The 15484-nt window shown below is 35.1% G+C and overlaps 1 protein-coding gene across 6 annotated transcripts in view; it reads right to left on the bottom strand.

The window, feature by feature from the left end:
- SCLT1 (sodium channel and clathrin linker 1) overlaps positions 1-15484 on the bottom strand; it is a 193638-nt gene that overhangs the window by 7291 nt on the left and 170863 nt on the right. For 3 of the 6 annotated variants that reach the window (XM_044268233.1, XM_044268237.1, XM_044268238.1), the window contains 3 exons: positions 8122-8200; positions 4835-4930; positions 84-604 (listed from right to left, as the gene is read on the bottom strand). In XM_044268233.1, coding sequence (XP_044124168.1) covers positions 542-604; positions 4835-4930; positions 8122-8200 — 238 coding nt within the window. In that variant the 3' untranslated portion in view covers positions 84-541. Of the gene's footprint in view, positions 1-83; positions 605-4834; positions 4931-8121; positions 8201-15484 lie in introns of those variants that run through there. The other 3 variants (XM_044268234.1, XM_044268236.1, XR_006386785.1) reach the window with 3 other exon arrangements.

The following is a 15484-nucleotide window of genomic DNA, read 5'->3' as shown; positions in this document are numbered from 1 at the left end:
GAAATCATATAAATTGAAAATCAATCACTACAATTATACATTAAAGTACATCACAGCATCATTTTAGAAAGTGCATAATTTATTACATTTATGAGTTATAATAAAATGGATACTTGGGAACTTAAAAAAACGAGTTACGAGTAACAATTAGATGTGAAATTCTCAAATCATGGAACCTGAAATATTAGAATTCTACCATTGTCTTAAAAAATCTCTTTCTCATGATTAGTATAGCTTGAAAATTATTACGGTCTTCCAAGGGAAGAAAGGGGGAATTGAAAAACAGACATGTTGATGAAGGCAATGAATTCTTCTCAGCTGGCTTTATTCTCCACTGAAGCTCAATATAAGGTTATCTTTTCTTTACTTACAGGAAGCTGCCACTGTTCTGTTTTCCAATAACCCTCAAAACAGAATGGAAAATGCTTATGCAAAATGGCACAAGCCTTAACCATTCTCTGCAGGTTTTTACCATTTCAATACACTTCTAGTCCAACAGCTTTCCCAATTCTAAAGTTCTGCGAGTGAGCTATGAATATTTTTAAATATTTTCCAGATTCATCATGGAGGCTGCTTTTCTTCTCTGCACTGTAATCACACTGAGCTGCAATTAAAATAGACAATCAGTAAGTAGTTACTTTTTCTACGAAAATCTTATACTAATACAAAGTATAATGCATCACAACTTAACAATTATTGAAAATAATCTTACTGGAGGGGGTCCTGTAAGAGGTCATTTTTGGTGTCATGTCTGTTTTACACTTGAGACTTTAAAATACCCGTATTACACTAGAGATATGCATGTCAAATATGACATTCCATAGCTAAGAGTGATATATAGTACTTAGAATTCCAAAGCATATTTCAGTGATGCAAACCATCTAAATAAAAAGTTAACTAGAAAAGCGAGTAAAATACAAACTAAGTGTGATCAAGCACAACACTAGGTTGGTAATAAGATGATGACAGATCAAAATAAGAAAGCTCTAATAGATAAATAGTCTTCAAATATCAATTGGAGTTGATATAATATACACTAAGTAAAAAAAAATCCAATAGTACAATAGAGTATGCATTATAAAGAAGATTTCTCACTGCTGTTCTTCATTCTATAGCCCTCTTTCCAGATACAACCACTGTTTCCATTTTCTAAGTATATTTCTAGAAATACATTCTAAATGAGAATAGATACATATATTTCCTCACCTCTTTTTATATGGACATTGGGGAGGGTATGTGCTTTTGGGTAAATTGGAAGGGGAGATGAACCATGAGAGACTATGGACTCTGAAAAACAATCTGAGGGGTTTGAAGTGGCGGGGGGGTGGGAGGTTGGGGTACCAGGTGGTGGGTATTATAGAGGGCACAGCTTGCATGGAGCACTGGGTGTGGTGAAAAAATAATGAATACTGTTTTTCTGAAAATAAATAAATTGGGAAAAAAAATGATAAAGTACTATACATATTTTTCACCTTTTTTTCCCCTTCCAAATGATCTACTGTACAAATGACTCCAAGTGAGACCTACTTTATTCTCCTTAACAGCAGCAAACCTTCCCTGTATGGATATGCCATAATTTAACTGGTTTCCTATTGATGGGCATTTAGATGGCTTTTAATCTTTTAAAATTATAGGCATTGCTGCAATTAGTATTTTGACATGCTTCCCTGCACAGACTTGCCCAGGTGCAAGTACACCAGCTGCAGAATAAATTCTTAGAACGACTGGGTCAAAGGTGATAAACATCATAATTTTTTGAAAGATACTGCCAAACCATGGCTCCAAAGAAATTGGGCCAATATACATTTACATCTGTGATGTGTGGAAGTGCGAGCATAATGTATTATCAGACTTCATGATCTGACATGATCGTGAAATGGTGAAAAATGGTATGTGATTATGCTTTAAGCCTGTGTTTGTCTTATGGGTGAGGATGAGCACCTTTTCAAATGTTTAAAAGCCATCTGTCTTTTCTGTAAATATTTTTTATTCTTTTCTATTGTACTGTTGCACTTTTTTTGTTGACTTACCCATTCTTTACATACATGTTAAGAATATTACTTTTGTCTCATGTTTTGCAGGTATTTTTCTCAGTTTGTTATTTTACATGTTCACACTTATTAATTTCTTTTCATAGTTCCTGGGTTTTGTGTTCTTGCATAAAAAGGCTTCACCACACTGATTTTAATGTCAAAAGAATATAGTATGGCTTTCAGTGGTTTAGACTAATACACTTAGAACATATAACTATAGTCCAAAGATGGAGGAAGAATGTACAGAAAAAGTTGATCAGAACAGCACATTCAGAGCATGGAGGACTTGGTACAATGCAGGGCTCGAGTATGATGCTGGGCTATACTGGTATGTTTGACATGCACATCAGAGGAAATAATAATCTTCTAACTCCACTCCTTCCTTTCATTAAGTATCAGGCCCTTAGCAGGAAAGTCTTTCTAATAGCAATTTTCAGTTTTTAAAGGAAGATGGGAAAATTAGAAAGAATTCAGAGAAAGCAAAGATAAGGATTTAAAAAAACTGAATGTATGTCTAATAGAGAAAATTTATAACTTGGACTCATTTAGGATAGAAAAAAAATTAACTCCAGGGAACGATTCTTTTTGTGGATGGGAAGAATGCTGAATGATTACTTTTCATCTTTAAATGTAAACAGGATGGAAGGAGAAAAGCTTAAGGAAAAACCAGTAAAGTGGTTACTGACACGACATTTAAAAAAAAAAAAGGCTCACAAAGAGAATGGCGAAATCTCTGTCATCAGAGAGTTTAAATAACAGGAGAAAAACATCAGTGTTGGGCTGTTTGGGTTTACTTCTGTCAGGAGGGAGACTAAACGAGATGCCAAGTGGGTTATTCAATTAAGGTTCTGTAATTGTTTCCTTTTACTATAGAAATCAAGGTAGTTGATTTTAAGTAGGAATTTTTTTTACCCAAGTCCTTAAAAAAGGTACACTTGAAGCTCCAAAGATTGTGATGTAGAGATTTAACTTGTTATATAACTAAGTATTTACTAACAACTTAATGATTATGCTAAGTGCTTATATGTGTTAATTCCTTTGATTTTTCAGTAAGTCTATAAGGGAGGTGTTATTCTATATCAAACATGAAGACACTGAGGCTTAGAAAAGTTGAAATTGCCCCAATGGCCCGAGGCTATGTGCCTGACACCAAAACATACACTTTTAAGATACTTCCCAGTATACCTTGGCTCATGTTAACTTATAATCTAAGTGAATGAATGCTTTCTTGAATGATAAACTACTTAATTAATTCATAATTTAATAAGTTTATTTGATAAAGCTATAATTACTTTCAAGAGGGAAGGGAACAGAAGGGCAAATTACTGGATTTTCTTTAACTGCCATGCATTGTTCATATCAGAGGTAGATTTCAAAAAACTCTATAAATATCACACACGTAAACTGAATTCAGTAGAGCTGTTGTACTATGTATGAAGTACTGTTATAGCTACGCATATTAATTTTGATTGAAACAGTACATTTATAACCAAATGTATTTAATAAGGTAGTAACATGGTTTCTTTGCCTGCCTATCTATATCTATCCATCTGTCTATCTAACTGTTTCCAGACTATCTTTATAATTGCCAGACGATCTCACACTGTTCCTAATAGGAGGGAGGGACTATGGCTCCCACTTTAGAATAAATGGCCCATTGACTTTATATGATATGTGTATATTATGAGTAATTACCCCCTTCGTATTTTATTAATGTTCTGCATTTTCTACTCTATTTCCCATTGGAAAACTTTTATACAGTATTTTAGATTTATATGGTTATATACAAATGTACATTAAATGAACTTAACCTATAAGTCATTTTTCCCATTTAAAAACTATAATAAAAAAAGTATAATTTCAAATATTATATCCAAAGCAATGTTTTCTACTTCCAAATCTGTCATTGATCATGGCTAGACAGAAAAAATTCTAGAGACACATTCAGAGCATGTCCACATTAACTTTTTGTGATCATAGAGTTCTATTTATGCTGTCCAATATGAGAACCATAGTTATATATGGCTACTGAGCACCAGAATGCCAGCCAGTGTGGGGTGCCTGGGTGGCTCATTTGGTTAGGCATTTGACTCTATATTTTGGCTCAGGTCATGTTCTCAGGGTTGTGGGATCAAACCCTTCATTGGGTTCTCCACAGCATGGAGTCTGCTTGAGATTCTCTCCTTCTCCCTCTGCCCCTCCCCCGACTTGCATGTGTACTCTCCCTTTCTCTCAAATAAACAGATCTTAATCTTGAAATAAATAAATAAATAATAAATAAATAAATAAATAAATCTAGCCAGGGTAATGAGGATTTCAAATTTAATTTACTTAATTTTAATAATTAAATTTGAAGTGCTGCTTATGGCTAGTGGCTATCATATTGGACAGCACAGTTCTAGATTTAGGTGTCAATTTAGGAGACTCATGTTGCTTTCATTTTTTTTTTTTTAAAGATTTTATTTATTTGTTTGACAGACAGAGATCACAAGTAGGCAGAGAGGCAGGCAGAGAAAGGAAGGGAAGCAGGCTCCCCGCTGAGCAGACATCCCCATTTGGGGCTCAATCCCAGGATCCTGGGATCATGACCTGAGCCGAAGGCAGAGGCTTTAACCCACTGAGCCACCCAGGCACCCCTTGATTTCTTTTTTTAATGTTTACTTTTTCAACCTCAGATATTAGAGAGACTAATTTTAAATAGTTTAATCAAGTAAAAATAAAACTTTGAGTTCTCTGGGAACTTTTCTTATCTATGATCTACTCAGACTATTTACTCTAGGGATAATAAGGAAGCTCCCTACCTGCTGGGAAGCTGAAGCAGCTCTCTGTTCTGCCTGACTTAGACGCCTTTGAAGTCTGTTGGCTTTTTCTTGATGCTCTAGAATTAGTTTTTCATTCTGTTATGAGGAAATATAAAACAAACAAGTTAGAAATCCGTAAGTGACACAAAAAGCTTTTGTGGAATAATCAGTGAAAAATATGAATATCACTTTATTCCTTATAAAATGCAAGGATAATCTATCTCCAAATTTACATTTTTTCAAATTATGAACTTCAAATTTCAAAACTGGTTTTCATACTTTAACTACATTGCCCCCCCAACCTATGTTACCAAAGAAAGTGAATTAAATCTAAAATCAAAGTGAATCAGAAATTAAGACCAAGGGGCACCTAGATGGCTCAGTGGGTTAAATAAAGCCTCTGCTTTTGGCTCAGGTTATGCTCTCAGGGTCCTGGGATCAAGCCCCACATCGGGCTCTCTGCTCAGCAGTGAGCCTGCTTCCCCCCCCTGCCTACTTGTAATCTCTCTGTCAAATAAATGAATAAAATCTTAAAAAGAAAGAAAGAAAGAAAAAAAAAAAAGACCAAGATTTTCAATAATTGGTATTAATCTTGAGATGCTAGCTTACTGTTTCAGAATCATTGGGAATATGAAAACATAGATTGCTGGGCCTCAAAACCAGAGCTTCAGCAGGATGGGATGAATTTTGAGAATCGGCACTCCTACCGAGTTCTAACTTAGGTGGTATTGATGTTTGGTAGTGATTCAGAACCACTATATGAGAGCAAGCTTCTAGAGAAATTGTGATGGTGCCACTATTAAAGTGCAAAGAACAGAAAATATTCATTCTAGAAGTCTTGACTTTTAAGGAAATAGACTTGTATTAAAAGTCTTGACTTTTAAGGAAATAGACTTGTATTAAGTAAAAGTGTTACTCCAAGGAAGAATAATTCTGTTTTCACATGCTCCCCAATACATGGGGAGGGCATATAGAGGGCATGAGGGCCATTAGTAGAGTTATTAGGCATTGGTATGGATTGAAATATGTCCCTAAAAAAGGATGTTGAAGTCTTAACCCCCAGTACTTATGAATGCATTCCTTATTTGGAAATAGGGTCTTTGCTGATAATTAAGGTAAGATGAGGTTTTAGGGTGGATCCTAATCCATTATGCCTAGTACCTTCAGAAAAAGGGGAAATTTGGCCATAGAGACTGACATGGACAAAGGGAAGGCCACATGGAGATACAGGAAAAACACCATCTACAAACCAAGGGACGCATGAGGCCACCAGAAGCAGGGAGAGAGGCATGGAACAGATTCTCCTTCAGAGGGAACCAATCTTGTTGACTTTTTGATTCGGACTTCTGGCCTCCAGAATTGTCAGACAATAAATTTCTGTTGTTTAAATCACCAAGTTTGTAATACTTTGTTAGAGTAGCCTCAGGAAACTACACAGACATCACGAATATAAATCTGTCACAATATGCTCTCATGCAGACAGGTTCAAAGAAACTATCAATTATAAAATATATTCGTCCTCTTCATATTACTAGCCTGAAAAAAGTTTTTGTACAACTAGAATGTGGTTTTCTGGCACTTGTCTGAATTGAGAGGATAGCACCAGTTTAATTAGAAATAGTAAGAAAAGGGGGCGCCTGGGTCGCTCAGTGGGTTAAAGCCTCTGCCTTCGGCTCAGGTCATGATCCCAGGGTCCTGGGATCGAGCCCCGCATCGGGCTCTCTGCTCAGCAGGAAGCCTGCTTCCTCCTCTCTCTCTGCTTGCCTCTCTGCCTACCCGTGATCTCTGTCTGCCAAATAAATAAATACAATCTTTAAAAAAAAAAAAAGAAAGAAATAGTAAGAAAAGGGCGCCTGGATGGCTCAGTTGGTTGAGCGACTGCCTTCGGCTCAGGTCATGATCCCGGACTTCCAGGATCAAGTCCAGCATCAGGCTCCCAGCTCCTTGGTGAGTCTGCTTCTCCCTCTGACCTTCTCCTCTTTCATGCTCTCTCTCGCTCATTCTCTCTCAAATAAATAAATAAAATTAAAAAAAAAATAGAAATAGTAAGAAAAACACATTTTCTTTGAAGAACTAGATAGTTCCCAGGTCCTAACATATAAGTGATAACAGTGAATGTCAGGCATAGTAATATAAAATACTGAAATAACAACATACTGTTAAAATGAGCTTATTATATTTCTTATTGTACCCAATAGAAAAATTAAATTTTATGAAGAGAGCTATATTGGCTGTTTCAATTTGCCAAGATATTTAAATAAGTAGTCTTAAACTTAAAAGGCATATCATTAACACTAGAGAAAACATAGGGGGGAAATCCCATCATTTATAATAATCATTTTCATAGGTACCATCAGACTACATACAATATTCATTTTTCTGTGCTACTACCATAATGGTTAAGGAACATTCCAGGTTAGGTAAATCATAATATTTGCAACTGTTCTTTTTCAACTGGTCATTTTGGTTGCTTTTGATCTTCCAATATTATTAACATTATTGTATTGAGTATCTACCTTTAAATTTTTTCTTATTTTCAATTATTTCCTTAAGTACAGATTCCTGGAAGTTTTGAAAACTACAATGAGTATTTTAAGAGTTACTGTTTGCATTCTAAATAGCTCATACCAAGTTATAATGCTTTGAAAATTAAGAATAATGATTTCATTATGGCTTCTATAGATGGCCACAAAAATATAGCAGACTGTATAGCCTATTAATGAAATTCCAACAAATACATATGAAGTTAGAATAACAAATGAAGAACTAGAGTTCTAGAAAGCTCTAATCATAATCTAGAAATTGTTAACTTTTTTTTTAAAGATTCAAGGAGAAAAATGATGAGCTCTTCCTGCATTTAGTTCTAAGCATTAGTCTGAAGGAGTATTTTAATATATTCCAGTAGACAAAAGTAATTTCTACGTAACTTATGTGTTGAACTAAAACAAAATACGAGGATTGGGCTAAAAAATATAATCTTAGACATGCTTAGAAATGAAGGGGATCTTAACACATTTTCTGCAATACAGCATGTTACAATGGTGAGACTGAAATAAGAGCTCTACCTTTTGTCTTTTATATATGATAAATGACTGACTTTCAAAGCTTTTATTCACATTATAAAATGTGGACTTTTAGGGTTATGGATGATTTTTCTATAAAGAGTACTCACCTCTGTATGGTCATCTCCAAGTTGAGAATTAATTTGGAGTTGGCTCAGGTAAAATTCTGTAACATGTGTATTGAGCTGCAGCAGAAAGTACTTCCCGAGAGAGTCATTATCTTACCTCAACTACCTTTTCATTTGCCATTTCCAGCTGAGAAAGCAGCTCTTGGGTATGAAGTTTCTGTCGACTCAGCTCACTCCTATTAATCAAGAGACAGTCCCCCACCCCAAGCCATTAATATCATTGTTCAAAAATCTAACAAAATAGAATCATTTTTAATGAGATATATGTTTATGTTTTAAACAAAAATACCTTCTTATGTGCAAAATAGTCTCTTTTTAATAACCCATATTCTAAATAGCTCAATTTTTTTTTACATGCACATGTATTCTGGAGATGTGTACAACATCTCTGTACAACAATGTGAATACACTGGACACAACTGAGCTATATACTTAAAAATGAGTAAGAGGGTAAATCTCATGTGTATTTTATCGCAACTATAAAAACGTTAAATTTTATGTAAATTTTACCACACAAAAAAAGCAAAAAAACCACACACACATATGTTCTAAAACCACTCAAGTGTTTTCAATATTATTTTGAGGCATTATTTGGCTTAAAATGTACATTTATTCATATTAAACATATAAAGTATTTGTTACTATAAAATCTCATAAACTATTGTGATTCTTCCCTATAGTATGCATTTTTAAGATTCATATACCGTGCTTCTTAAAGGAACTCAATTTTTGGAAATTTAAGGTAATATTAATCACTCCAACATCATTTTAGTTGTAGTATATTCATAACTGGCATTTATGTTTTGGTTGTATATGTGCTATATTTTATACATTCATATCCTTTATGCTTTAATAGATGGATTTATCTTATGCATAGAGCTGGCTGTCTTCTTCCTCTTCTTCTTCTTCTTTTTTTTTTTTTTTCTAACATATAAGCATTATCTTGCTTTTGACCAAAGATAATTTCAAGATTCTCAGGTTAGAAGCAGAAACAGTATAGTTTTCTTTTCTTTTTTTCTTAAGATTTTATTCATTTATTTGTCAGAGAGAGAGCAAGAGAGAGCACAAGCTGGGGAGTGGCAGGCAGAGGGAGCAGCGGGCAGAGGGAGAAGCAGGCTCTCTGCTCAGCAAGGAGCCCAGTGTGGGACTTGATCCCAGGACCCAAGGATCATGACCTGAACAAAGGTAAACAATTAACCAACTGAGCCACCCAGGCATCCCAGAAACAATGTATCTTAAAAATAATTTTTAAAAAGATCAAATTTTTGAGTATCAAAATACCCAGTTAATTTAGGATTGGTTTTTATCCTTTGACCTTCTGCTTCTTAAATAAATCAGAAGATTAACACTTCTAAAGTAACTTCAGCTTTGAATTTTTTCCAAATGAGCTACACAGCCTAAAAACTTGGTAGCCCCTTAAGTGACCTATATGTATATGAATAATTGTTAAAATCAGCAATTTATTATAAATATATAGGAGAGAATTAAAACATGTCACCAACAAATCAATTCCACAAATATTTACTGAACATTATGTGCCAAGACAAGGTATATGGTGGTAACCACATAATTGTTGCCATAATAGAACTAAGGGGGAAATGGCTTCATCCATACAAGATACGGTCTACGAGGACACTGAGTAACTATCATTGATTCCGTGATAGACAAACCCATATGTTTTATCTTTGCTTTCTCTTAGTGTAATAATAATGTAGAATAAATTACTGTGCTTACTTTCAAGTACTTTGCATAGCTTATAATTACTGCTACAACATAACATAACAACAGGAAGAAAGGCAAAATGATTGAAGTGGCCAGTCTTCTAGGCCAAATATAATTAAAGGTAAAGTTATGCACATTAGTGCTAATGAGAAATAACCTTTGAGTACTACTGAGATTAAGATGATACAATGATCCCATTTATAAAGTCAGCCAACATTCAGATTATAATAAAGACCTTTCCAGAAAACACCTACTGCATAATTTGATACCTAAACCATTCACTTACACATTTTACATGATAGTAATAATTTCTGACAAGTACTATTGGATAGTAATAATTTTTCACAAAGTTTAAGACCACAAAGATTCAAATGATTATTTGAATTATTTTTAATCTGTATAAATATGTTGCTGTGTATCAAGCTCTGTAACCCCCAATGGATGGTAAGCAAGTTTGTTATTCATCTTTGTATCCTTAGGATCTGGTACTCAATAGAGCTTGGCAAGTAATAGTGAAGATGATGATGGTGAGAATAACAGCAAACACTTTCATAGTGCTTACTATGTGACAGGCACTTCTGAGTGTTTTATTTACATTATTTAATTTTCATGATAACCCTTTGAGATTCCCAGTTTTACATATGAAAAAATTTGAAAATAGAGAAATTTAAAAATAAAGTTAGGTGACATAGCTAGCTAATGTCCATAATTTTATATATAGTTCATTGAATGTGATATAAAATCCTAGTCATGCCTACAAAATGTAATTTTGAAATACATTTGTAAAATGTAATTGATTTGCTGCCTTCCCTGTGACCAAAATTTTATAAAATTTAGCAATAAAGGCATATATGCTATATCTGTTAAGAAAACATTAAATGTTTAGTAAATAAATTATTAATGAAACTAATAATTTCATTAATTGAAAATTGGTAAGTCATCAAATTCATCAATCTGAGATGCAAGTAGGTCGAGAGTGAGAACGTAAGGCAAGGGTTTCTCATCTGTCATCCACAGATAAACTTAGGTATGCTCTCAAGCACCCTAAATTACCTGCAAGATTTTGTGTGTACTGTCCTTTCTGGGAAGACAGTCCACAGATTTCCCGAGATTTTTAAGAGGTCTGAGGCTTAAGTAAGGATAAGGATTTTGTCTGGACTTTCCTTCTAGAATATACAAAGTTTTTTTTAGATCTTCATGTTTTAAAGTATGAGCAAACTGACTGGAGTGTTTTAATGTTAGATGTCTTTCTAACACAAACCACATCCATAATGTATCATCTATAATTATTTTCACTTTTGGCTTCATTAATGTGGTTCAAGCATTTAAGGGCACTTGGCAAGCAATCCAAATACAGAGTTTTCTAGATTTTTACAATATTCCTTCTGTTCTTTCAGGGTTGTTTGTCCAAATGTACTGCAATAGCAAATTCTCCAAAGTATCCAATTTAGTTTTGAAAGACATCATAATTTTTTCTTTCTGTACTCATATATCACTGGTATATTTACTTATGTATTTCCAAAACAAATACAACTGGCATAACCTTGTTTGGGAGCAAACAGTGACACTTGTAAAACAAGTGACAGATGACAACATTAGAATGCAGTCAACTAAGGCAAGGGCATTTAGAACACTTTGGACAATTGGTGAGCATTCTTTGCACAGCAATTTACTTCACTGGTTAATGTTGTTTTATGATTATTAAGTGGACACCAGCCAAAGGAGTTTTCTACTGTACCTCGACTTTACTATTGTACCTTATTATCACTTCAAGTTTGCAAAGCAGTTATTATTCTCATCTTCTAAGTAAAGGAGGTAAATCTCAGAGAAGTTATTCAATGTTCCTAACGTTATGACTGAATTAAGACTCAGAGAAGTTATTCAATGTTCCTAAGGTAATGCAATAATTGAATGAAAAAATGGGGTTCGTACCAAGTCTTTAATCAAAATCTTCTCTCAATTAAAGTACACTGCCTTGGGGCACCTGGGTGGCTCAGTGGGTTAAAGCCTCTGCCTTCGGCTCAGGTCATGACCCCAGGGTCCTGGGATCGAGCCCTGGATCAGGCTCTCTGCTCGGCAGGGAGCCTGCTTCCCCCTCTCTCTCTGCTTCCCTCTCTGCCTACTTGTGATCTCTGTCAAATAAATAAATAAAATCTTAAAAAAAAGGTACATTGCCTCTTAATTACAAGAGATATTAGTAAAGTGTATCTGTGGCATCATATAATATTAGGCAAAATAAAGATTCTAAAAATAACCAATAATCCTAAGTATATGGCAAAATGGTCAGTAATTGTGAAGACTGTGATCTCAATTTTGTATATGGCTTCAAAAGACCTGACTACTAAAAAAGGAAGGTTTCAGATTTCATTCAGTTAACTAAAAATACCACAGGTTAAAGCAGACATGCCAGCTTTAGATATATGAGCACTCTTTGTCATAGTCCCAGGTTTTTTCCTTCCCTATCTGCACATTCTCCCTAAGTGATCTCATCTATTCCATGACTAAAGAAACACTAATGAGCAACTCAAATGTAGCCTGTCCAAAATGCAAACTATTTCTTATCTAGACCACCCCAGGTTTCCTCCTTGCCAGTAGAAGGCCTCACCATCTACCCAGAGGTTCAAGTCTAAGCCAAGGCTTCTCTTTGACTCCGCCCTTGACTCATTCCCTGTATTTGACATCAAATAAATTGTCTTACTTCCCTAATAGATTTCATAACTGCCTACTTCTCCCCATTTCAGTTCTAAGCTCTAAGCCACTATCATCTGTTGCCTCAAATACTGTAATAATCTAATATCTGGTCTCCCTGACTCCATTTTTGCCCCTTCCCTAAGTCCATTTTCCACACAATAGCCAAACTGATCTTTTAAGGATCTAAGGATGTTTAAAATTCTTTTTTTTTTTTTAAAGATTTTATTTATTTATTTGACAGAGAGAAATCACAAGTAGACGGAGAGGCAGGCAGAGAGAGAGAGAGGGAAGCAGGCTCCCTGCTGAGCAGAGAGCCCGATGCGGGACTCGATCCCAGGACCCTGAGATCATGACCCGAGCCGAAGGCAGCGGCTTAACCCACTGAGCCACCCAGGCGCCCCAGGATGTTTAAAATTCTTCAATAATTTTCCACTACTGTACACTGGTCTTTCTCTTAATTTAGTCTTACTTAAATATTTTACTTATAATAAGTAAAAATATTTTACTTAAAATGCCCTATAAGATTCTCATGATCTGGGACGCCTGGGTGGCTCAGTTGGTTAAGCGCTGCCTTCGGCTCAGGTCATGATCACAGTGTCCTGGGATTGAGTCCCACATCGGGCTCCTTGCTCGGCAGGGAGCCTGCTTCTCCCTCTGCCTCTGCCTGTGTTCGCTCTCTCTCTCTCTCCCTCTATCCCTGACAAATAAATAAATAAAATCTTAAAAAAAAAAAAAAAAGATTCTCATGATCTGATCTATGCCTAGTTCCTCAACCTTATACCTTCTCTTTCTACACTCACTATACTTTTTTTTTTTTTTTTTAAGATTTTATTTATCATTTGACAGACAGAGATCACAAGTAGGCAAAGAGGCAGGCAGAGAGAGAGCGAGGAGGAAGCAGACTCCCTGCCAAGCGGAGAGCCTGATGCGGGGCTTGATCCCAGGATCCTGAGATCATGACCTGAGCTAAAGGCAGAGGCTTAACCCACTGAGCCACCCAGGTGCCCCAAGACTCACTATACTTTAATTACATGGGTTTATTTCTTCATAATACTGGAGCTTCGTACTTGTTATTCTTTCATTGGCCTGAAATATTTCCCTGGCTTTCTTGTATAGTTGATTTATTTCTATCATTCAGGCCATGCTGAAGGGAAGAGCTTCCACTCGAAATGTGCTTCAATTCTGAACATCACTGGCATGTATAATAACTGAGAAGTATGGTTATGAGGATAAGAACAAAGTTTTCCCTATAATGCATGAGTTTCTTTGAAAACACCATGTATACTTAAAAAAAGAGAAGTTATGGTTCTTTAAGGAATGGGAGCTTGAAATTTGGGCCAACATCTTAGACATTATCGTCAATTACTGTAATTGCTCAGGTAATTCTGTTATTATTGAGGCACAATTTAAGATAAGAATAAGCTATGTATATTTTGGTTGATACAGCATAGGGGAAATTTCCTCAATGCTTGAAATCCTTTAGTGATGACTAAAGATTAAATCACATAAGGCTCTATTCTATATTATACTAGAGAATTAAAAACAAAAGGTGTACTATTCGTTTCAAGGAAATGATGGATCTGCCAGCTGTAGAAAGTGCTTTCTTTGAAACTCTCTTATGACAAATTAACATAGCATGTGCCAGATGTTTTTTTCTGTTGAATTATACCGTAATATGCTTCAGTTACTTTTAGTAATTATGCATTTTGTAATCTGCCAGTACCTGCAGCTGCCTCTCATTCTATTAAAAAAAAAAAAAAAAGCAGTTATGGCAGCCAAACATTACAGATATATATCCAAGAATAATGTTTTAGAGACTGAAGAAAATTCCATAGGCTAAAATGCTGTGTGTTCATATTAAATATTTATGTTTATATAAGTATTTATATATCAATAAAATTGTACTGAATGTACAGTATGTATATGAATGGACAATATGTAATATTTTCATCAGAAAAATAATTTTCTTTAGATAATACTATATGCCATAAATTAATTAGTTAATTAATTAGTTATATACAATTTTATTGGTCAACTATATGCCAGGCAAGATGTTAGCTCATGGTCTTATAGAAGAAAATAGATACAAAACAAAAAAACAAAAAGAAAACAACAAAACTTGAAAAAAAAAAGAATAGATGTAAATAGGAAGTTCAGTAAGTGTCATAAAGAATGAGCAGAACGGTATGGGTGTGAAATAAAAGGAAAGACTTGATCTGTCAAAGGAATTAAAAATATTTCATAAAAAAATGATACTTGAGTTGGGTCTAGAAGGAAGAAAATTTTTTTCAGATGGGAGTTGGGAAAGGACATCCCTACAACGAAATAGCATGTACAGACTACTTTCCTTCATATTTCACATCCAATCCATCAGCACTTTCTATTACCTCTAAAAAAAAATTCCTAACAAATTCACCTTTGTTTTTCTTCTTAGTCTAAGCCACCATTAACTCATAATAAGAACCTTGTAGAAGCCTTCTAAGTTTTTATTTATTTATTTTTATAGACGTACAATATATTTTTATCCCCAGGGGTACAGGTCTGTGAATCGCCAGATTTACACACTTCACAGCACTCACCATAGCACATACCCTCCCCAATGTCCATAACACCCCCTCCCCCCAGCAACCTTCAGTTTGTTTTGTGAGATTAAGAGTCACTTATGGTTTGTCTCCGAAGCCTTCTTTTTTTTTTTTTTTTAAAGATTTTATTTATTTATTTGTCAGAGACAGAGGGAGAGAAAGCGAGCGAGCACAGGCAGACAAAGAGGCAGGCAGAGGGAGAAGCAGGCTCCCCGCCGAGCAAGGAGCCCGATGTGGGACTCGATCCCAGGACCCTGGGATCATGACCTGAGCCGAAGGCAGCCGCTTAACCAACTGAGCCACCCAGGCGTCCCGAAGCCTTCTAAGTTTTTCCCCAGCTTTATTATTCACTCTCATTTCCACATAAAAGCCAGAGTGATCTTAAAAAAAAAAACAGATCAGGTAACTTTTTCCAAAACTGACCACTGCCAATTCACATTTAAAACCCTTTAACATGGCTAATAA

Source organism: Neovison vison, chromosome 11 (assembly GCF_020171115.1).
Source record: "Neovison vison isolate M4711 chromosome 11, ASM_NN_V1, whole genome shotgun sequence".
NCBI lineage: Eukaryota > Metazoa > Chordata > Mammalia > Carnivora > Mustelidae > Neogale > Neogale vison.
Note: the sequence above shows the minus strand (reverse complement) of the source record. Positions and strands in the feature narration are given on the sequence as shown.